The sequence below is a fragment of the Aegilops tauschii genome, chromosome 2, assembly GCF_002575655.3.
Source record: "Aegilops tauschii subsp. strangulata cultivar AL8/78 chromosome 2, Aet v6.0, whole genome shotgun sequence".
Classification (NCBI taxonomy): Eukaryota; Viridiplantae; Streptophyta; class Magnoliopsida; order Poales; family Poaceae; genus Aegilops; species Aegilops tauschii.
The window spans coordinates 303452528-303475919 of record NC_053036.3 but is presented as its reverse complement, the minus strand read 5'-3'; the positions used below and the strand labels follow the sequence as shown (position 1 = coordinate 303475919).

The window sequence follows — 23392 nt, the reverse complement described above, 5'->3', positions numbered from 1 at the left end:
TTGGTGGGGGCGCGCCAGCGCACCCACTGGGTGTAGTCCCCGAGTTCTAGGCCGGCTGCTGAGCAGGCGGCCTGGAACTTCATAGTAGGTTCTGAGCTCTGGCTCACTTCTCTTTCTGTTGCTTCGTTGCAGGACTACCACAACATCCGCGCAGCCACCTTCAACGCCAATGTCCGGGAGCTGGACCGACGAACCGCCGACTTGACGGAAAGCCGGAGTAAGCACTCCATCTTCTCTCTCTGCGGGGGCGCGTCAGCGCACCCGCGGGCTGTAGTCCCCGAGATGCGGGCCGACTGCTGAGCAGTCGGGTCGGATCTTCCGGCAATTGTTTTTCTTTCTTCTTGATTGTTGATATCTTTTCTTTCTTGTTCTTGCAGGAACCAACGCCGTCTTGCAGCACCAACTGGGCGAAGCCAACACCGCACTGCGTGCCAAGGAGGATGAGTGCAACAGGGTGGCCCAGGAGCGCGACCGCTTGGCCAAGGAACTGAAGGACCAGGCGGAGCGTCACAAGACAGCCCTGAAGCAGGTAGAGGACAACAAAGCCAGAATTCCTGGCTGAGTTTGAAACCGAGCGCTCTGGTTGGGTTGAGACGGAGGCGGCACTGACCGCTGGCTATGGCTAGATCGAAGACATAGTTGATGGTGAGCTTTCTTCTCTTCTCTCAGCTGCTGGCTGTCGAGCGAGCCAGTTTCTAGCTTCTGACTCCTGACTTCTTGTTTGCTTGTGCAGACTTCTTCCACGGCCATTCCGCCCTTGCTAATCAGGCCATTGAGGCTCACCGCTAGGCGCGAAGGGCGGAGGGCGCGAAGATTGCTGCCGACGCCCCTCGGACCCTTGGCGAGCAGTTCCTTAGCATTCAAGCTCGTCTCCAGTCGGCCCACAGGATGCTCCGCCGGCTGCAGCGTGCTGGGGCTCAGGCAGTCTCCGCCCTCTGGCCAGACAGGCAAGCCCCACGCACGCCCAGCCGGACCGCCGACTGGTTGGAAGTGGCCGCCGGCCGTCTTGAGGCGTGGAAGGGCTCCGCGGCCCAAGCAGGAGCGCGGCGGGCCTTGGAGTTCGCCAAGGCGTGGTATCCTGGGCTAGATCTAGCCCAGTTGGCCACGTTTTAGCAGGAAGCCGGCGCCGAGCTGGTGGCGGTGGAGCGTGACCTCACTATTCACGCAGCAGCGATTGCCGAGTACACCAACACTGCTGACTTCGTCCCTGAGCTGAACGAGAATGGCGCCGAGGCGCCGCCAGAATGGTTCGGACTGAACCCGGATGATGGCGAAGATTCGGCAGAGGAGATCGCCTCCAGCGACGAAGGGGAAGACGAGGAAGACGAGGATGATGAAGACGACGCGCCGGAGGTCGGAGCGGGCGGCCAGCCTCAACTCGACCGCGCCTCCAGCACCGAGCCGCGTGCAAGCACGCCGACTGTTGTTGAAAGCGGCCAAGCCGAGACTCGCCAGCCGGCCACTCCACCAGCCGGCGCCCCCGACTCCACCAACCTGCCGGACTCGCCTGCTGCTCCTTTGGTCTAGGCCGCCAATTTATCGTGGCTTTTCCTGCTTAGTAGTCCTCTCAACAAACTTTTGTTAAATTGGCACAATTCCACCCGCGGGGTGTACTCAAACTATGTTGAATATTGGCCGAGGGCCTTTTGGTATGTAAATTATTTCCTGCACATGCTGTGCTTTTGCCGAGTTCTGACTTTTCTTGCTTTTTGTTCCTTGGCTTTTTCCTTTGCTGCCCTCCCATGGTCTCCTACTTGCCAGCCGGACAGCCACTCTGCGGACTGCGGCCTGGTCAAGTATTTCACCTTTGTGGGAGGACAAGTACTTTGGCCGATTGGAAAGTTGCAAGCTAAGTAGGAAGCCGGTCGGCCGGCTGCTGAGGCGAAGGGTCGGCTTGTCCAATGTCGATGTTTAGGTCCTTAGCCACTTTTCATTTGAGCACTATTTCTTGCCTTTAACTCTTGCCAAGCGAACAGCCGCTCTGCGAGCTGTGGCTTGTGGCAAGAGAGGGCTTAGGTGCTTGCACATTACTTGTCCGACTACAGGAAACATCGACATAGTACAAGGCGGCAAACCCCCGGGCCGACTAGTCGAACTCGGTTCCAGGCAGAGGAATGAAATAACACATTCATAGGCATAACACTTATCATATAGATAAAAAAGGGGTAGCCCTCGAGTGCTCCTCAAGGAGCCCAAAGTCTTTGTACTTAATACAAAAGGTAGCGTGGTACATACTGCATCAACTGTAAAATCTTCGAAGGAGATTTGCATTACATGGGCGCTCTGTTTCCTTGCCGGAGTCGTCCCTCTTGCGTGCCCTGGGCTTCTGAGCATCGATCGGGTAGTAGGAGTCGTTGCACAAGGCTTTGCTGATGATGAAAGGGCCTTCCCAAGGGGCCGAGAGCTTGTGCTGGTCGGCTGTTCGCTGGATCAGCCGGAGCACAAGGTCTCCCTCTTGGAAGGATCTTGGCTTGACCTTCCGGCTGTGGTAGCGGCGTAGACTCTGCTAGTAGATGGCGGACCGACTGAGTGCCAACAGCCGGCCCTCTTCCAGCAGATCGACACCGTCTTCTCGTGCTTCCTTTGCCTCTGCCTCCGTGTACATGGTGACGCGAGGTGAGTCGAACTCGATGTCAGTTGGGATGACAGCCTCGGCACCATATACAAGGAAGAAGGGTGTGGAGCCGGTTGACTTGTTCGGAGTGGTGCACAGACTCCAGAGGACAGCCGGCAGCTCATCGAGCCAGCAGCCGGCCGATCGCTCCAAAGGATCGCCCAGTCGGGGCTTGATTCCGGACAAAATGAGGCCATTTGCTCGCTCAACCTGGCCGTTTGACTGTGGGTGGGCAACGGACGCTAAGTCCAGTCGGATGCCCTGCGTCGCACAGAAACGGGCCAAGGCGCCCTTGGCAAAGTTTGTGCCATTGCCGGTGATGATGTTGTGAGGTACGCCGTACCGAGTGGTGATGTCTGCGATGAAAGTCACAGCAGTCGGACCGTTCAACTTCTTGATTGGCTTTGCTTCTATCCACTTGGTGAATTTTTCCATGGCAACGAGCAGATGAGTCATGCCGCCGCGTACTGTCTTGAACGGTCCCATCATGTCCAGTCCCCAGACGGCAAAAGGCCAGGCAAGGGGAATGGTCTTGAGTGCAGAAGCCGGCAAATGCTGCTTGGAACTGAACTTCTGGCATCCCTTACACCTCTTGACCAAGTCTTTGGCATCTTCTAGAGCAGTCGGCCAGAAGAAACCATGGCAGAAAGCTTTGGCGACAAGTGATCTTGAGGCCGCGTGGTGGCCGCACTCACCTTGATGGATATCCTTGAGGATTGCTTGGCCCTTCTCCGGCTCTACGCAGCGCGGGTACACACCAGTGACACTGCGCCTCACGAGTTCCCTGTTTACGATGGTGTATGTTGCTGCCCGACGTTGCACCTGTCGGGCCGAGATCTCACCGGTTGGTAGCTCTTTGTTCACCAGAAACTTGACGATAGGCTCTGCCCGTGATGGTGCTTGAATTTCTTCTACCGCAACTATGGCCACTTGTACGAGGGAGGTTGGGTTGGGAGGTGGCGGGTTGGAGTCGGCCGCCGCTTGCGGTGTCGTTGAAGTCCCCGAGCCGACTGCTGCAGTCCCCGGGTCGGGGTCTGAAGTCCCTGGGCCGGGTGCGACTGCTGCAGTCCCCGAGCCGCCTGCCGAAGTCCCCGAGCCGACTGCTGCAGCCTTTGAGTCGGATCTGACTATTTCCGGAGCAGCCGGCACGAAGATAGACTCTGATTCTGGGGAAGGCTTGATCGACGGCTTGCGGAGGCACTAGAGGGAGATGCTGGCTGGTATTGCTTGTCGGGTGGAGCCGATCCGCGCCAGGGTGTCAGCTGGCTCATTTTTGTTCCATGGTACATGAAGGAACTCGCACCCTTCAAAATATCCGCTGAGTTGCTGGACGAGGAAGCGGTAGCTTGCCATGTTTGCATCCTTGGCGTCCCAGTCGCCAGATGACTGTTGGACCACCAAGTCGGAGTCACCGTAACACAGAATCCGGCGAATGCCGAGCTCTTTGGCAAGCCGGAGTCCGTGTACTAGTGCCTCATACTCGGCCACATTGTTGGAGGCGGCAAAATGGATCTGTAGTGTGTATCTGAGCTTGTCACCTTTTGGGAGAAGTGAGGATGATGCCGGCTCCCAAACTGGTGCGCATCTTCGAACCATCAAAATGCATTCGCCAATGGGTGGAGTCCGGCGCTGGCGGCGGGTACTGGGTCTCGGCCTACTCGACGAGGAAGTCGGCCAGTGCTTGGGACTTAATGGTGGTGCGGGGCTGGTAGAAGATGGTGTGGGGAGCCAACTCGATGGCCCATTTGGCCACTCAGCCTGAAGCATCTCGGCTGCCTATGATCTCAGCAAGCGGGGCAGTGCAAACAACCGTGATGGGGTGCTCTTGAAAATAGGGTTTTAACTTCTTGGCGGTGAAGTGCACGCCGTAGCACATCTTCTGGTAGTGGGGGTAGTTCTACTTGGAAGCCGACGGCACTTCACTCAGATAATACACCGGTCTCTGGACCGACAGAACCTTGCCGTCTTCTTTGCGCTCAACTACTATGACTGTGCTGACCAAACGGCTGGTGGCGGCGATGTAGAGGAGCATGGGCTCTTTAGCAGCCGGCGCGGCCAGGACAGGCGGCATGGTCAACATCTTCTTCAGCTGGAGAAAAGCCTCATCCGCCTTGTCATTCCACTCGAAGTGAGTGGTTTTCTTCAGGAGTTGGTATAGGGGAAGGGCCTTCTCACCTAGCCGACTGATGAAGCGGCTGATGGATGCCAAGCAGCCGGTGAACTTCTGGACATATCTCAGTCGGGTAGGCTTCTCCATCCTCTCGATGGCCTTAATCTTCACAGGGTTGCACTTGATGCCGCGTTCAGAGACCAGGAAGCCGAGGAGCTGGCCGGCTGGTACTCCGAACACGCACTTCTCTGGGTTGAGCTTGATCTGAAATCGGCGCAGATTTTCAAAAGTCTCCTTGAGATATTCTAGGAGGGTCCCATGCTTCTCCGTCTTCACCACAACATCGTCCACATAGACGTGGGCGTTTCTGCCGAGCTGCTTGAGGAGGCACTTCTGCATGCAACGCTGAAACGTGGCGCCAGCATTCCTCAAGCCGAACGTCATCGTCAGGTAACAGAAGGTTCCGAATGGTGTGATGAACGAGGTCTTCAGTCTATCAGCCGGGTTCAACTTGATCTGGTGGTACCCTGAATATGCATCCAAAAACTCAACAGCTCGCATCCGGGTGTGGAGTCTATCACTAGGTCAATCTGTGGCAAGGCAAATGGATCTTTGGGGCAAGCTTTGTTGAGGCTGGTATAATCAATACACATGCGCCACTTGTTGTTCTTCTTCAGTACAAGGACTGGGTTTGCCAGCCAATCCGGATAGAACACTTCCATAATGAAGTCGGCTGCTAGGAGCCAGGCTATCTCTTCACCAACAATTCTTCTCTTCTCTTCCAACAGGCGGCGGAGGGGTTGCTTGACCGGCTTGGCGTCAGGTCGGACATGTAGCTTGTGCTCGGGGAGATCCGTCGGAACACCCGGCATGTCCTTAGAAGACCATGCAAAGATGTCCCAATTCTCACGGAGGAAATCGACGAGCTCGCTTTCCTATTTGCTGTCGAGGTTTGTACCTACGACAGCGTGCCTCTCCGGGTGCTCGGGGTCCAATGGTATCTTCTTTGTCTCTTTGGCCGGCTTGAAAGATCCCTCAGCTTCCGACTCCTTGGGATCTGGGGACATGTCCGGCTGCTTGCCAGCCATGGCCACAACCCGGTCAAGGAGCCGCTTCTCGGCAGCGATCACAAGGGACTCGGCCAGCCGGCTACTAGCGGCCGCATAGGCGGATGACTTCTTGTAATCTTCGGAGACGGTGATAATCCCTTTGGTGCTTGGCATCTTCATCTTGAGGTAGGCATAGTGCGGTACCACAATGAATTTGGCCAAGGTAGGTCGGCCAAGCAATGCATGGTAAGGGCTCTCGAGATCAACTACTTCAAACCAGACGGGCTCTCGGTGGAAATGATCTTTATCTCCAAAGAGGACATCTATCTTGATCTTGCCGATTGGTGAGTGGGAAAGGCCGGGTACTATGCCATGGAAGACGGTCCGACTGGGCTGGAGCTGCTTCTGCTTGATGCTCAACTTCTCCATGGTGTCGCGGTACAGGATGTTGATGTTGCTACCGCCATCTATCAGGACTCGGGAGAACCAAGTAGCTCGCCTCTCCGTAGCAAAGGTGGCATCCAACACCAGAGCATAAGAACCCGGAGAAGGCATTACTTCCGGGTGATCGGCTCGGCTCCAACTGATTGGCTTTTCTGACGAGTGCATGAACTCCGGGGCTTCAGAAGCTATAGCGTTCACCTCTCGGGACTGCTGGCGTCGGCTGCGCCTGTCATCGGCCACACTGGTGAAGACGACATAGGCTCGTTGCTCTTCTGGGTACTCGTCTTGGATGGCAGCAACTGGCCGGGCCGCCTGCTGCGGAGGAGGAGGCGGCAGCGGCTGGCCAGCAAGCAGAGAAGGCAGTAATCCTTCGCCCTTGGAGATCCGGGTGAGCCAGTGACACTTCCGAGTGATGTGATTGGATGGCTTTGCGCCGCTGTGGAACTTGCAGGGTGCATCGAGGGTTTGCTCATAGGAGAAGGCGGGCAACCAATTTGGCTTGCCGCCCCTCTGACGTTTAGGAGTGGGTTGCCCCTCCGGCTGCTGGTCTTCGACTGTCGCCACTTGCCGGCTGGTGGAAGCCGGCTGCGGTGCCTTGCGCTTGTTGTCGTTCTGCTGCTGGCGCCGACTGGTGTCACCAGCCGGAGTCCGAGGGGCCTGAGGAGCCACTTTGCCAGATGCATCAACTTGAATCTCCGTCTTCATGGAGGATTTGGCCGTGGCGTACTTGTCCGCTATGATCAGCAGCTCGTCGAGGGTTGCCGGCTCATCGCAGAGAAGTCGGTGCTTAAGCAGGATGCCTTCTCTGCACCCGGCTGTGAAGTACTCGATAGCCTGCACCTCGTGCACGCCTTCGCAAGAGTTGCGTAGCTCGGCCCAACGCGTGAGGTAGTCGCGAGTTGATTCGGTGGGGCCTTGTACACACAAAGAGAGCTGGCGGGGCTTGGGCGGCCGCTTGTACGTGCTGGTGAAGTTGCGGACGAAGGCTTCAGTGAAATCTACCCGGTTGTTGATGCTGCGGGGCTTCAGGCTGTTCAGCCATGTCCGGGCGGTGCCCTGGAGCATGAGCGGAACATACTTCACGGCAACGCGCTTGTTGTTGTTTGCTATGCTAACGGCCGTGGAGTAGTCGACCAACTAGTCTTCTGGCTTCACGGAGCCGGTGTACTTGGGCGTGTCTCTTGGGAGCGTGAACCCTTTGAGGAAGGGCTCGTCGCGGATGCGGGGGCCGAAGTAAGGCGGGCCCAGCGCGTCTTCTTCTTCTAGCGCCAGGGATCGATTGAGACGGTCGATCCGGTGGTGGGCATCATTCTCTTCGATTCCTTCTCGGGGGCCAAGCCGGCCACCGAGACTCGGATGATCAACAAGCGGCGGGGAGACGCGCCTTTCTCTGCGCAGAGGGGGCTGATAGTCGCCTGGTCGTTCCACCGCTCGTGGGCGGCCGTCTTGGTCGCGCTCGATGGAGATGTGCGTCCGGCTGCGGCTTGCAGCCGGCTCCTTGTCTCGTCGTCCGCGGGCGCCGTCAGTCGGTGTCCGGGATGTCGCGCCGTGCTCTCGGCGAGGAGGCGGGTCGTCGTTCCGCCGGTTGGGCTCTTCGGTGCGGCAGCCGGCTCCTTGCTGTTCGGCAGCCGCGTCAATGAGCCGCTGGACGCGCTCCGTCATGTGGCGATGCTCGTCGCCCTCGAGGTTGTCCAGCTCGTCTGCTGCCGCCTGGGCAGCTTTTATGTTTTCCATGGGCGTGGCGTAGACAGGGCGGTCTGCCCCGAACATGCTGGCAATGGCCGCGCCGTGTTGCCGGACCGTGCCGATGCGGCTGGGCCCGCCAGGAGCCGGCGTGCCACCAATAGCGCGGTCCATCTCGCACTGGTAAGCCTCCGAGAGGCGTCTCATGCTGGCCAGCTTCTTGGCGCTATCGAAGAGCGCCTAGCGATGCGCTTCCAGCGCCTCGCCATCAGCGTCTTCGGGAATGGGTGCGGCCAAGTCCCGCAATGCCGCGTGCAGCGGGTCCTGGCCGTCACCACCAGAGTGCTCGCCATGGCTAATGACAAGCCCTTCTGTGACGGTACTGCCGCCGCTGTCCGAGCGAGGAAGCGGATCATCGATGACCACCACGTTGGTGGGGAACGCGTCGAGGGATGCCGTGTCGGAGTCGACACGCATCGGGTCGGTGGAGCCGATCGACTCCAAGTCGAAGGCCGGCTCGTTGGCGATGTGGAGCTGGTCGAGGAGGCTGACGAGGCGGCTCTCGGGGTCGTCTGTGCCTGCGTCGGATGCAGGCTCGTCGGAGAGGCGGATCTCGCCAACAAGGTCAGTGAGGCAGCTCGCCGCGCAGGCGACCTCCGCGCCATGCAGCGCGTCGCCGCAAACGCCATCTAGCGTGCCGGGCTGGCTGCGCTCGCCAGGAAGGAAGAGGGTTCCCGTCCAGAACAGATCTCCGGACGACGGTGCACCTAGCCCCACGGTGGGCGCCAAATGTCGGGGTTTTGTTGCGACATATGCCAACGGGTGGCTTATCATGGTGGGGGATAGTAAGACGTCACCGGTGCTATGAAGCGGGATAAGGCATAGACACGTACGCCAGTGAACTTTACCTAGATTCGGGGCTCTCCTAGGAGATAACACCCCTAGTCCCGCTCTGCGGGTCTCTGCATGATCACTATCTCAACAAGTAGCTACAAGTTGCTCCTTGAGCTGTTTGCTAGAGGAGGAAGAAGAACAAGGCTAGCTCTCTCCTCTCTCTACGTGTGCGTGTGTTTGCTAAAGATCTGAACCCTTTGTATGGGTGCCCTGGGGGGTTTATATAGGCCTGCCCCCAGGGGTACAATGGTAAACTAGCCGGGTGTAGATCCAGGCCGTCAGCGTCTCTTGTGGCCGGCCTCTCCGCTGGCTGCTGGGGCCCGCCGACTGGTGGACCCCGCCGGCTGTCTTGTACTTGGCCGACAGGCCGCGCCCGCCGCTCGCGGGCCTTGCCGGTTGCTCATCACTGTAGCCGTGCTTCTAATGACTCTTGTTTTGTCGGGGAAGGCGTGGCTACAGTCCCGCCGCCTGGCGGCCGTTCACTGTAGCCATTCCCCATCTCTTCTGGTTAATGGCGCACAAACTCCTAGGATGGGGAAGGGTCGCCTTCTGGGTGCCGGCCTCCCCCTTGGCCGACTGGCCGAGGCTAGCCGCCTTCTGATTACTCGCGGGCAGGTGGGGCCCGTCGTCTGGAGCCCGTACCGACAGCCCGTCGTGGAAGCATGGTCCCTTCTGACTTGGGTGATGTCACGGGCGGAGTGGCCACAGTGTCGCGCCGTGCGGGAGATCTCCGGATGGTACGGCGCACTGTGGCCATGACCCGCCCCGGATTCGAGGGCGGCAGGCTTCGCTGTAGCCACGCCCCGTCCCGTCGTGCTTAAGAGGGTGCAGATTTTGAGGGCGCCTGAGGCCGCCTACCAGGAGCCGGCCTCTCTGGTGGCTGCTTGCTAGGAGTCGGCCCGCTTCGTGGCCGTCTTCTGGGGTCCTCCGCCTTCCGGCAGCCGGCCGCTTGGACCAGCCGGCCACGAGAAGGCGGCGACCAAGCTTTAAGGCTTGAGGGGTGCAGTCTGCCCCGATGTCTTGAAATGTCATGGAGGGCAGATGAGGCTACCCATGACCAATAACTCCGACAGACATGAAATGGGTCACGGCCGTTCGGCGCACCGCCGACCCAAATCTTAAAGAAGGCGGACGCCGAGCGGGCGGCGGACCGATCCAAACGAAGGCGGACAAAAGCATCGTTCGTTTGGGTCGGCGCGTTGGAGTTGCTCTAATTGGCGAAAAATTGAGAAACACTCATGGTGATATAATTGGCGCATTTGTTAGTACTCCAACACAGGTGCACGACACCAACCATCCTGCTACTAAAAATTCGCTTGTTGATCATGGATTTGATGAGGGAAATTCAATATACAGCAGGTTCGCGTGTTAATCATGCGCCGATGTACACCGACGCCCAATGAACGCGCATGTGGCTGCCTTTTACTTTGACTTATGCGGATGCCCCTAGGCTGTAGCAAGATCCGCTCGGCTGTCAACATCTTGGCCTGGCACTCGGCAGTTGGCAAATGCACATGCATCCAACATGGTTCCGGTATGAAAATGACAAGCAAGCATATATTCCACCTTTCACCCAACTGTTTACATGGGACGGGGGCGCTCAAATGACCCAAAAGTCAAGTTGAGAGCGTCGGATACATCGCGAACCACTTTCTGAAGAAATGCAATGCAATTGTTTTATGAGGGTAAGAAACGCAAAAGGAAGAAGTAAACGTCCAGCTTTTCACCGCGTCTCTGGTCATGGTGCAAGAAAGCTACACGGAGTGGAGGGGGTGCAGTGTAGAGAAGGGCAAGGTGAGATGCCTGCGTATGCGTATGACAACAAGTGAGCCAAAAGCAAAGTCAAAGGCCAAAGGCCACGCGAGCGCAACAACCACCCGTAAAGAAAAGAAAAGCAGCGCCCAAATAAAAGGAGTTCCTCATCCTCCACGCGCGCAAATACAAAACTCAAAAACAAAGGGAGATCACGGGACGCAAGAAAGGAAAGCTCTGCGTCGCTGCGCGCCGTGAAGCGCCGCACACCGACACCCCCTGCCCCCACTTACCAGCCTGACACCCACGACGCGTTCTCTCTCTCTCTTCAAGTAGCAGTGAACCCCACTCATGTTTCTCACTCCTCCGCCTTCTTCCCAAAGAAAAGAACGCACCACCACCGCAAACGCGAGCAGCAACCGCACCTAATCCAGAGCCAGCTACAACCCGCCGCCATGGGCGCGCCGATCTTCGGCGCCGTCCTCCTCTGCCTGGTACTCGCCGCGGCAGCGGTGCCGGAGCAGCAGCCCACATTGCCCTCCTCTTCAGCGGCCAACAGCTCCACGGGGGTGAACTCCAACTCGGTGCTGGTGGCGCTGCTGGACTCGCACTACACGGAGCTGGCGGAGCTGGTGGAGAAGGCGCTGCTGCTGCAGTCCCTGGAGGACGCCGTGGGGCGGGGCAACGTCACCATCTTCGCGCCCCGGAACGAGGCCCTCGAGCGGGACCTCGACCCGGAGTTCCGCGCCTTCCTCCTTGAGCCCCGCAACCTGCGCTCCCTCCAGCGCCTGCTCCTCTTCCACGTCCTCCCCTCCCGCCTGCACTCGCACTCCGCCTGGCCCGCCTCCACCGCGCGGATGACGCTCTCCGGCGAGCACCTCCAGCTGTCAGCCGACGGCCAGAAGATGCTAGTCGGCACCGCGGAGGTCACGCGGCCGGACGCGGTGGTGAGGCCCGACGGGGTCATCCACGGTATCGAGCGGCTGCTGGTGCCGCGCTCAGTTCAGGAGGATTTCAACCGCCGCCGCAGCCTGGCTGCCATCTCGGCCGTGCTCCCCACGGGCGCCCCCGAGGTGGACCCCAGGACGCACAGGCTGAAGAAGCCCGCGCCGCCCGTGCCCCTCGGCGCGCCGCCCGTGCTGCCGGTCTGGGACGCCATGGCCCCCGGCCCTTCCATTGCTCCGGCGCCGGCCCCCGGCCCCGGATCCGGGAAGCACCACTTCGACGGGCACAGCCAGGTCAAGGACTTCATCCAGACGCTGGTCCTGTACGGCGGGTACAACGAGCTCGCGGATATCCTGGTGAACCTGACGTCGCTGGCGACGGAGATGGGGCGGCTGGTCTCGGAGGGTTATGTGCTCACAGTGCTGGCCCCCAATGACGAGGCCATGGCACGGCTGACCACGGACCAGCTGAGCGAGCCCGGGTCGCCGGAGAACATCCTCTACTACCACATGGTCCCCGAGTACCAGACGGAGGAGAGCATGTACAACGCCGTGCGGAGGTTCGGGACGGTGAGGTACGACACGCTGCGGCTGCCGCAGAAGGTGACGGCGAGGGAGGCGGACGGGTCGGTCAAGTTCGGGCACGGCGAGGGGTCCGCCTACCTCTTCGATCCGGATATCTACACGGACGGGAGGATCTCTGTGCAGGGCATCGACGCAGTGCTCTTCCCGCCGGTGGAGGACACGGCCAAGAGCGGCGGCGCCTCGCCCGTGAGGAAGGCCCCCGCCGTCACCGGCACGGCCAAGCCCAAGCTCCGACGAGGTCAGTACAGTAACTTGTGTTATTCACACTAGTACATCTTTTTTAATAGTACTATTAACATAACCTTTTTACTAATTCACATCTAGAATTTTTTTGAAGGATGTCACATCTAAGCTCCCATAAATATATAATGCAGCAACAAGGAGCGAAAAAACTAAGACAAAAAATAGATCATAAACAGAATGGATATTAACTTAGATGTGACATAACTACGTTAGACGCAGAGATTGAGCAAGAATGGTCGTGTCGATGGTCAGTAGAAAAGGGTTGTGCGGGTGTATCGGTGGTGGGTCGCCGTCGCATGGCTGTTGGTTCTACTAGTCACATTCGCCATTGCCTTGCCGGGCATCCAAGCAAAGCACCTCACCAACAAAATTTGTGCTTTTAATTAACCCATTAATAATTGGCTTTAGATGTGTCACCTCACGCAGGACAGAGAGACAGAAGCTTTCAGTGGGCCCGGCGAGTTGGGTAGGCGGGCCCGCGTGTAAGGGTGAAATTAATTAATTAAGGGGTACTAGTAGGAGTAAATGCCGCAAGGGTAGAATTGAGTGAAGCACGTCATTCGATTCGGTGAAAATGGTTCGTGGCACGTTGTTCTGGTTCTGGGTGGGGAGGGGAGTAATAAAGAATCCAACGGAGGCGCGGAAGAAACCGCGTGTGCGCGCACCGCATTGTACGGGGAGACAGCGAGCGATGAGCTGTGCATTGACATCTATGTCTCAACCTCAACCTCAAGTGGTGGTGAGCTGGCCCCGCGTTGTCAGTGTCACGGGATGGATCCAGGGACAGGGAGGGCCATTATCACGACTACATACAGCTGTCTGTGCTGGCTCACCCGTGTGGTCTGGCCTCTCTGCTTTGCTTGCTTGTTGGTGCATGACACGAGACGTTTCTTCTACTCGATGAAGAAAGCCGTGATAGTGGAACGAACGATCATCCAATAAACACCTAGTGGCGCATGATTGCATGCATGCATGCTTTCTTTTTGTGGTGGTAAAAAATAATTTATTTCAAAAGAATAGAGTTACAGTCAGCGGCAAAAAATCCTCATTACACGTGGCCAGACAGCTGTGCTGTGTCAGCAACTAATAAGGCTGTTCATAGTGAGGAGTAACTTAGACTAGTGCCGTGCATATGACACTAGCCTAAGTTACTACCTTCATAATGCAAAGTAACATAATACTCCCTCCATTTCAAAATATAGTGCGCCCGCGCTTCCCGAGGTCGAACTTTGACCATAAATTTAACGAACGAGACCGACTGCGGCGGGTGAAAAAATTACATAATTAAAAACTTCTTTCGAATACGAATTCACTGATATAATTTTTGTTCCCGCCGCAATCGGTCTTGGTAGTTAAATTTACGGTCAAAGTTGAAGCACGAAGATAGAGGAAGCACTACATTGTGGAATGGAGGGAGTATGTACTACCTCCGTTTCAGTTTACAAGTCCTACGCGTATACCTAGGTTGTCAATTTTATCATCCTAATATAAATTATATAACAAAGAAAAAATATTGTCTGAAAATAGAACATCTGAAGTTTATATTGGTATATTTTTTGTAATATATGACTTGTATTAGGTTGGTCAAATTGACGACCTAGGGGTACGTGCATGCCCTGTAAACTGAGAGAGAGAGGTAGTAGTACTATCTAAGATGGCTTCATTTATTAACTTGTAGACTCATCTTGTCTTGAAAAACGCTATGTCATAGTAATATATTATGTTACCACCTCTCATTAATTACTTGCCATATAAGCAAAAAATTATTGAAATGCGCCATATTACTATAATGATTAAGTTACTCCCACTATGACTAGCCTAATAGTGTCGGTAATTACCATCTTTATTGTGTGCAAAGAAATAGAGTAATGCGCCAACAAAGGTTGCATGGCGCCGAGATGGATCATGGGTTTAGTTGGTGTCCTCTTCTTGTCACCAACTAGCACCACGTCAGTACTACTCCCTCCGTTCGGTAAAGAGTGTCATCTAGCTTCAAAATTTGTCCACAAAGGAGTATACTTCTATCTTTCCAATGCACTTTAAAGTAGAAAAAAATACTTCTCTTTCATCACACGGTAATCAAGACCAATAACAATCTACACATGGTCTTCTTAATTTGTACATGCACTTAGCTCATTGGTGGTTGGGTAATTAAAGAGGAGAGAGATGGTGGCTTGCACCTTTCTAATGCATTTTTTATTTAACTCCATAATTTGTCCTAAAATTTCTAGATGTACACTCTTCACCGGACGGAGGGAGTACCTCCGTTTCAGTTTACAAGTCCTACGCGTATACCTAGGCTGTCAATTTTATCACCCTAATATAGACTATATAACAAAAAAAAATTGTCTGAAAATAGAACATCTGAAGTTTATATTGGTATATTTTTTTAATATATGGCTTGTATTAGGTTGGTTAAATTGACGAAGTGAGAGAGGTAGTAACCAATGCTGAAGTGACAGTGCACCTTTAAATGGGACACAGCACCCAACACCAACGCCTGAAAATGAAAAAAAAATATTGAAGTAACTTTGCAGCTCATTAATCCTCTTCCTTTTTGCCAAAAAAAAAACTCAATTGTCGGTGGCACTCATTTTATTTTCTTTTCTTTACCTTCCAATCATGGACTCTCTCCATCTTACCATCTTTTCTTCTCTTTGTCGCTGTTGCAGGGAAGTTGTTGGAAGGGGCGTGCCATGTCGCGGCTGTCTTCGGTGGGCGATCACACTTCACGAGCTGCCAGTAGATCATGGCCGATGATGGCGACCACGGATGTCTCCCTAGCTGCTTTGCTTGCCTCCTGAGGCTCAAAGATGAACATGAACCCAAGTACTAGTATCATGCTGAGTTTTGGTTAATATAAGGCTAGCGAGGAAGGGAGAGCTGGTGGTTTTGCTTGTTTGGCCATCAGGAAATTAGGAGAAAAAAAGGTGGATGGAAATTTGTTTATACGGGAGATCAGATCGACATCAGTGTATAGCAATTTTTTTCTTCTTCTTTATTTGTTTGATTTGTGGTTTAAGATGCTACATACTTTTTGACGAAACAAAGGGAATTCCCAAAACATGGGTATGTTCGTGACCACTCATCAGTTTGTTTCTCTGCATTTTGATCCTCCGTGCCTTCTACTCTATCAAATCAGCCACACTTATTTTTTAAGACGGAGACACTATATGACAAATTGTATTTTTCTTTTTTTTTGAATGAAAGGGGTTCCCCCTTGGTTCCATCTTCTTCATTAATGAAACCAAACAAACCAGGTTCAGGCATTAAGGCTAAAAACCTTTCAATATAAACTTTTTTAGAGATTTCAATTTGTATCTAGACATATTTTAGAGTGTAAATTCATTTATTTTGCTCTAGTCTGTATTGAAATTAGCTTTGTATGTATTTCGTATTGAAATATTTAAAATGTCTTATATTTAGGAACGGAGGGTGGCAAACCAGACACCATCAAGTCTAACAACCAGTTGAGGCTTATTATTACTGACGACAACATACATAAAACCGACAAACACCACACACATTGCTCGGTCTACATAGAAGTTTGAGATCAGGGATTGGCAGCGTTCATTCTCTGTCACACTCGCCGGCAGTGCTAGTTGCACGCAACATGAAGAAGCTCCCCACGCCGGCGGTCCTCCTCATCAGAGATGTCATACACGACCGGCGCGGCTCCATTGCCAGATGACTCGCCGTCGTGGGTGCTCCTGGGCTTCTTCGACACTTGCTCTTCGGTGTCGTCCTCTGTGTCACCGAGGTTTGTGACAACCGGAGTCACGATCCCTAGTGTTACTCTTGAGGCCCGCGCTTGGCGGAGAGTTGCGCCTCGGCGGCGAGGTGTTCCGCCACCACGTGTCGGTTGGCAAGAAGGCCAATGATGGCCGTAGCATCGGCGTCCTTGGCGGCGAGGTGTTGCTCCACCTCCCACGAACAGGGGGTGCTATTTCTTGAGCTTGCGTTTGTTTTCCCTTAAAGAGAAAAGGGTGATGCAGCATAGTAGAGATAAGTATTTCCCTCAGTTAAGAACCAAGGTATCAATCCAGTAGGAGAAGAACGCGCAAATCACCAATACCTGCACAAACAATCAAACACTTGCACCCAACGTGATAAAGGGTTGTCAATCCCTTCACGGTCACTTGCAAAAGTGAGATCTGGTAGAGATAGATAAATAAAAGAGAAAATATTTTTTGGTTTTTTGGTTTATAGATATGAAAATAAAAGATTGCAAAATAGTAAATCGGAAACTAGTATGATGGAAAATAGACCCCGGGGCTATAGGTTTCACTAGAGGCTTCTCTCATGAAGGCAAATAATACGATGGGTGAACAAATTACTATCGTGCAATTGATAGAAAAGCGCAAAGTTACGCGAAAATGCAATTCAGCTTCCGGGTCCAGATGCTCCCAAAATCAGGACCACACCTATGCGCTGTGATTCCCACACTGGCAAGATGCTTCCGAAATCTGGACCACACATGTGCGCTGCGATTCCCAGACTGGCAAGTATTCACTTATGTATTTCAATTAAATAGTACAAGGCCTGGCCCACCAATCAGTTGTACGGAAGCGAATCTCCAGTGTAACGCCGCTGCAGTCCAGATAGAGCTGGACGGATCTGTTCAAACGGCGCGTCACAACTGGACCACTGGAAGTTAAACGGCGACGGTCAACACTAGATATTTATTAGTACTACCCAATCCCCCCTCCCAAACCATCGCCTTCCTCTGCACGATTCAGTTCATGCGAAATGACATAGTTCAACATTAATAGCAAAGCTAATTCATCTGCCACGCTTGAGTGTCAACCTTTTTTAGGACAGCCCCACCAAGCAGTGGACACTAAGAAAAGCCCAACAAAATACACCGTGGCATGAACACAAAAACCATGCATTTAATTGTAAGAACCTAGCCAACTGGTCGATTGATTTGTTTCCTAGTCTAGCACACGTGACGACGCTTGGGGCTAGACATTTCTTCTTCGCTCTCTGATTCTTCGTTTGTCACCCAAACCATCACAACCTCCTCATAATCTTCAATAACCAGCTTCTCCGCCTCGACAAGATGTGGCTCGACATCGGGATCATGCTGTGCTACAACTTCTTCGGCGTGCTCAACGTCGTCTTGATCTACCGCTGCAGCTTCCGCGAGTGCTTTGTGTAGATCGAACTCCGCCGGCGGTGGCACTTGCGTCCATAAAATCAAAATAACTCTGCTCAGCCTGAAGCGCAAAGTGCAGTATTTCACAGCTATCCTGAATCTCGCGAACCTAGCCTGAATCGTCCTGGCCCAAGACGATTACCTCCTGGTCCGCTTGCAGATATGATTCAGTGACAGCATTCTCCCCCTCAAGCCATGGCTATCTTCACCATTCCACTAGTAACGAAATAGATTGAAGCTAAGCATTTTGTAATAGGGACAAATCTAGAAAAGTGAGAGCAGATGCAGATGAACTTGGGTACATACCATGTAGAAGGTGGAGCTGTCAGCGCTCCATGCTAAGCCTGATGTGAGCACACCAGAGCTCGGCCAGCTGATTGAGGGAGCCAACACAGATTCTAGGAATTCTTTTTGTGAATGGAACCTTATCTACGTCTCCAAAAAAAACATGGCTACTATTCTGCACCCTGAAAACGAACCCTTGGTCTTTAGCGGCAGCAAATACATCAATTGTCTTCCTCACATCATCCTCTGCTTGCTCCTTGTTAATCTTGCCGCATAAGTTGCGAGTGTCCTTTTGGTAAATGGAACCTTATCGACGTTCCCCAAAAAACTTGATATTATACTGTACACTTTTGTTACATTGACATTGTTCTGCCGAAGCTGCTTGACCAGATCCTTTGTGTACACATCTACATGCTCACCTTCTTCCCGCATGTCTGCGACAAACCATGTTTGTGGTTCGCCCTGTGTTCTGTAATGTACCAGCCATTATCCGATGTTCTAAGCAGTTTGATCATGGCTGGACACTCGCAGCGACATGACCTGCTGTTCTCCTTTGTCGGTTTGCCCTGTCGGAAACATGAACATCAAACACAATCAAATTAGCTGCGGCTACTCGTTATGTTTGCCAGTAGTGTTTTCGCATCTCTCAAGTGATGACTGGAAACTAACCGAATAGCCGCAAACCACTTCTTGCATACACTTTGTCTTCTCTGCATTCAGGCGGCTTTTGCCGTACCGAATACCGAACCCATGCTCCCACGAATAAAGGTTATAAAAATCATATGCTTCATCCAAAGAATCGAAAGTTAATCCAATGGCAGGCTCAACTACATGGCCGCCTAATTTACCAGCACAACCCCTCATAGTCTGCTCGAGCGCGCCTACCCTTTCCGGGCATGGAGCTCTGTCCGGCGGTTGATTGCCGACTCTTACTCTGCAAACAAAAAAAGAATAGACCAAATTTTATTCCTTGTGATTTTCCACAACAATTAAATATGCAAGTTCCGGTACTTCCATTTTCATCTTAGGATACAACAAATCATGAAAAAAATGACAGACTATAAGACATGGCAAGACGCCTACCGGCCTGCTATCAAAATGGATAGCTACATTTCACTCACATTAATCAGGACTAACCTAGCTGTACTGAACCATTGCATTTTACGCTAAGCTAGACTAAACTGCTCGCCATTCTCAATTTTTCAGATTATCAACTGCACCCAAACAACTTACTGTAGGCAGATGCTTTTTACCTCTTTGCCCAGCTAGGGGCTTGCGGATAGGGGCGGAGCCAGCGTTGAGCCGTTGGGTTCAGCTGAACCCAACGATTTCCCCGTGGCCCTACGTGCGTACGAGTATTTCTTTGGTATGAACCCAACAGAAAATCATCGCTGAACCCATCAAACCAGGATCGCACGTACAGAAAAAGGAAGGAAAGAAAAACAGGATCCCACCACCCACCCACGTACTAGCCAATCGAAAGCCCAAAAGCCCAAGTAGAGTGCCTAGGTCTGTTCGTTCGCCAATTCCCTGTACGAATACTCGGCAGCCGCCTCTCGTCTTTCCTGATCGCTCAATGACTTCCCAAAATAACTCAACAATCTCGTCTCTCTTGCTCGGCGTTCCGTCGTGGATTGGTCGCCATATGCCAGTTATTGAGCGACAGGCCAAGAACTAATCCAAATTCGTGGTAATGAATCACAATCTCCACATCTCCTCTCTAGTCTCGTATGGCACTATAATATTGATGTTTGCCCTAGTTTTCTAATTGCTTATCCCTTATACGTTCATTGATCTATACTGTGGAACGATATTTCTCAACTAAAAATCAATTTCCAGATATAGATAACGATACAGACACATCAAGTCCAGTTGTTAGACTCAGGCAAAGTGCATCAGATACTGATGTTGCAAGCAATCCGGCTGATCAAAAAATTCTAAGAACCAATATGAGACTAGGCGAACATATCTAACCATAAGACATTACGGGATACCACCTGTGATTATTCCTAGAGCTTCATTGGAGTTGGAGATGCTTCACCAAGATTTAATCTGGAATGATTTTATGAATATGGTTGTTGACTTAGTATAGTGACAAGATGCGTACGACCTTTTGTTATTGCTGCTATCTTTTTAGGGATAACAATAAGGACAAGACTGAGAGTGAGTCATTAGAAATTAATGGTCATTTTCTTCAATGCTTACAGGAAGATGAGAAGCTTTATCTGAAGCTATGAAGTCGTTTGGTCCTGAACTGGCTATAACATGTAACAGGTATGTCATGCACTCTTTGGTATTTATGTAACATGATATATGATAAGTGATATCATATTTCCAGACATTAAGTTATTTTTAATGTTATAATCTTTGTTGTAAGATGATGTGAAGTTAAATTTTACACTTAACAAAGTGGTAGAGTCTCTCCACTGTGGCCTGGAGATCCTGAGTTCCAACCAGCTTCCTTGCAGAATTATTATGCTGGGGTAGCCTATCTTGCGTGGGTGTTTTCAACACGGGATACACCTGTTTTTACTTAATTAATTTATATCAAATCTTCACAGCAAAGTCAACAAATGAACCCAATGGCTAAATTTTCTGGCTCCGCCCCTGCTTGCGGATCGACCTTGCCTGTTGATTGAGCAGTCAAGAGCTTCTTCATTGTCCCTCTCGCTCTCGCTGAACCCAGACATGGCGGCGCCACCACCAGCTACAGTTCTCTCCTCGCTGGACATCCCTTCGTTCAGCATCTGCCCGTATGACCCATGGCCAAATCCGCCGACCACAGCCCCCTGGATCCATTGGCCGATTCATCGTCTCCGCGGCTAGCGGCACCAATCAACTCCATTAGGCCCGCAGCGCTTGCCTCCTCGTCGAGGAAGATTGGCAGCCTGTGGGTGTTCATCCACCCTCTGTCAGTCTTGACACTACCTACTAAATCGAAAGAATAAAATTTCGTTTGAATGCAGGGTTATCTTACTTGTCTACCGGAGAGACGGGAAAATCCATAGCCATGCCTGCGCCGTCGCAAATCTGAGAAGCTCTCCGCCGCTGCCGCCCGCCAACTCCACTTGCTCCCCTGGTCCCGATCCCCTTTTCCCCCAAAATAGAGGACGCAACCTGGTGGACAGGGATGCATCTGCGGACGGCGCGGCCTGTGGGTCCAGGAACGTACAATACTAAGGCCCTATTTGTTTGGGCTGTGGCTGAATGAGAAGCGGCCGTAGCTGGTAGAAGCTGAGAAGCAGGCTGGAGCTGGTAAAAGCTGAGAAGAGCAAAAAGCCTGTTTGGTAACTTTTTTAGGACGGCTGGTGAGGCTGTAGCTGGTAATGAAAGTCTATAATGCCCCTGAATGTTGAAGATATTATTTCAACACTGATTTATCTTATTTGAGTTGTATATTAGCACAAACATCATGCTGACCACCTAATTTAGCCGAAATTTTTGTAGTGCCGAGTATCTATCACTTAAATTTTCCATTAAATATGCAAAGACATACATACATTCACTCTATGAACAAATTGTCAAATTCCCATGTTGTCAATTTGTTCATTAGCATTACACATACACAACAATTTGTCAAATTTGTTCATAGCATTCATACACCAAGTAAACAACAAGCGTGCCTTCTACGATACAAATAAAAGACAAGCATATCACAAACTACCAAGCTTTTAGCACATCAAGCAGTAGTGTTCATCGGCGAGGAGCCTCGGCAGTGTTGTGGTTGACCACGGCCAGAGGGAGGCGCTGTCGTCGGGAAGGTTGAGGTTGAATCCGGCCGACGGCGTGGTCAAGGCAGCAGCGGGGGGAGAGGCAGCGCCGGATCTGGCCGACGGTGTCGCTGAAGCAACAGTCACGGGGGAGGCAGCTTCGGATCTGGTCGGCGGAGGCGACGAAGCAGCAGTCACGGGGAGACAACGCCGGATCCGGCCAGTGGCGTGCCCACATATGGCGGGGAGGAGGCCGAGAGCGACCTCTGGGAGTGCGGAGGAGGAGAGGAGGAAGGGAGGGGAGGTCTTGCTAGCTGGGGGATTAGCTCCGGCCGCCGGGGTGGCCGGAGATGGCGGTGGCGGCGGCCCCAAACCCTAGCGACGCCTCGTCTGTTCTTCCTCTCCTTAGCTCGGGGGCGTGCGCGATGGAAATTTTTGAAGGGGCACAAGGTATAAGTATTGGTGGCATTTTTTATGTAATTTCGGGGAAGTGGAGGGGCAGGCTTTTGCGGGAGGGATGAGAAGCCAGCGGAGCTGCGGGAAGCTACTCTGGACGTGCTTTTACCTCGTTGTGCAATTTGGAGATGTGCTTCTCGGAAGCCTGGTAGTAGGAAATAGCTGTTTGGCTGGGCTTGAGCTTTTAGGGGGCTAGAAGCAGCGAAAGCTAAAGCCCAAGCAAACAGGGCCTAAGCATCTGCGGACGGCGCGACCTGTTTGAGAAACGTCTGCTCGCTCACCCGCCGTTAACGGAGCGCCGCGCGCGAAGCCCCTGCCGTTAACTGATGCTCTACGTACAGGACCCCATGCGTGTGTATTCCCTCTTATTCTGGACTAGTATATCAAATTGGATAATGCCTGGCACAGATCCAACAACGCAAACCCACGACCCAGATTTCAGGATCATCTGGACCCAGGAGCCAAAACACCCCTCCTAAAGTTATGACGATATCCAAGGCAATGATTATGTAATATAGGCATCACGTCCGTGTCAAGTAGACCGAGTCCTGCCTGCATCTACTACTATTACTCCACACATCGACTGTTATCCAGCATGCATCTAGAGTATTAAGTTCATAAAGAACGGAGTAACGCCTTAAGTAAGATGACATGATGTAGAGTAATAAACTCATGCAGTATGATATAAACCCCATCTTTTTATCCTTGATGGCAACAATTCAATACGTGTCTCGCTGCCCCTACTTTATCACTATGTGAAATCACGCAAGATTGAACCGAAAGCTAAGCACCTCTCCCATTGCAAGAAAACCAATCTAGTTTGCCAAACCAAACCGATAATTCGAACCGAAATACAAAGATATCAAATCATGCATATAAGAATTTAGAGAAGATTCAAATAATATTCATAGATAAGCTGATGACAAATCCATAATTCACCGGATCTTGACAAACACACCGCAAAATAAGATTACATCCGATAGATCTCCAAGAACATCGAGGAGAACATGGTATTGAGAATTAAAGAGAGAGAGAGAGAGAGAAGAAGCCATCTAGCTACTAGCTATGGACCCGTAGGTCTGTGATAGACTACTCACACTTCATTGAAAGGGCTATAGAGTTGATGTAGATGCCCTCCGTGATCGAAGCCCCCTCCGGCAGGATGCCGGAAAAGGCCCCAAGATGGGATCTCACGGTAACAAAAGGTTGCGGCGGTGGAAAAGTGTTTTTGTGGATGCTTCTGGTGTTTCTGGAATATATGAGAATATATAGGAGGAAGTGAAGGAAATATGCCCTAGAGGCAATAATAAAGTTGTTATTTATATTTCCTTATATCATGATAAATTTTTATTATTCATGCTAGAATTGTATTAACCGGAAACTCGATACATGTGTGAATACATAGACAATACATAGTGTCCCTAGTATGCCTCTACTAGACTAGCTCGTTAATCAAAGATGGTTA

The 23392-nt window shown here is 52.3% G+C and overlaps 1 protein-coding gene and 1 long non-coding RNA gene across 2 annotated transcripts; one reads left to right on the top strand and one right to left on the bottom strand.

Annotated features, from left to right (window-relative positions):
* Nucleotides 1-10794: 10794 nt before the first annotated feature.
* Nucleotides 10795-15402, top strand: LOC109762914 (fasciclin-like arabinogalactan protein 15). The gene is made up of 2 exons (XM_020321799.4): nucleotides 10795-12313; nucleotides 14991-15402. Exons 1-2 carry the CDS (start codon nucleotides 11002-11004, stop codon nucleotides 15062-15064), a joined length of 1386 nt encoding a protein of 461 aa, XP_020177388.1. The 5' UTR covers nucleotides 10795-11001; the 3' UTR covers nucleotides 15065-15402.
* On the bottom strand, nucleotides 15254-20980 carry LOC109762917 (uncharacterized). Its single transcript, XR_002232796.4, has 4 exons — nucleotides 20739-20980; nucleotides 18431-20649; nucleotides 17783-18327; nucleotides 15254-17692 (listed from the first exon to the last, which is right to left on the bottom strand). It is a non-coding gene; the product is annotated as an uncharacterized lncRNA (long non-coding RNA).
* Between the last annotated feature and the right edge of the window lie 2412 nt (nucleotides 20981-23392).

What these genes read in the sequence shown, in the direction of transcription:
- LOC109762914 (XM_020321799.4), top strand. Translation starts at nt 11,002, where the DNA reads ATGGGCGCGCCGATCTTCGGCGCCGTCCTCCTCTGCCTGGTACTCGCC. An exon ending in CAAGCCCAAGCTCCGACGAG is followed by an intron (nt 12,314 to 14,990) that starts GTCAGTACAGTA and finishes TCGCTGTTGCAG; the next exon opens with GGAAGTTGTTGGAAGGGGCG.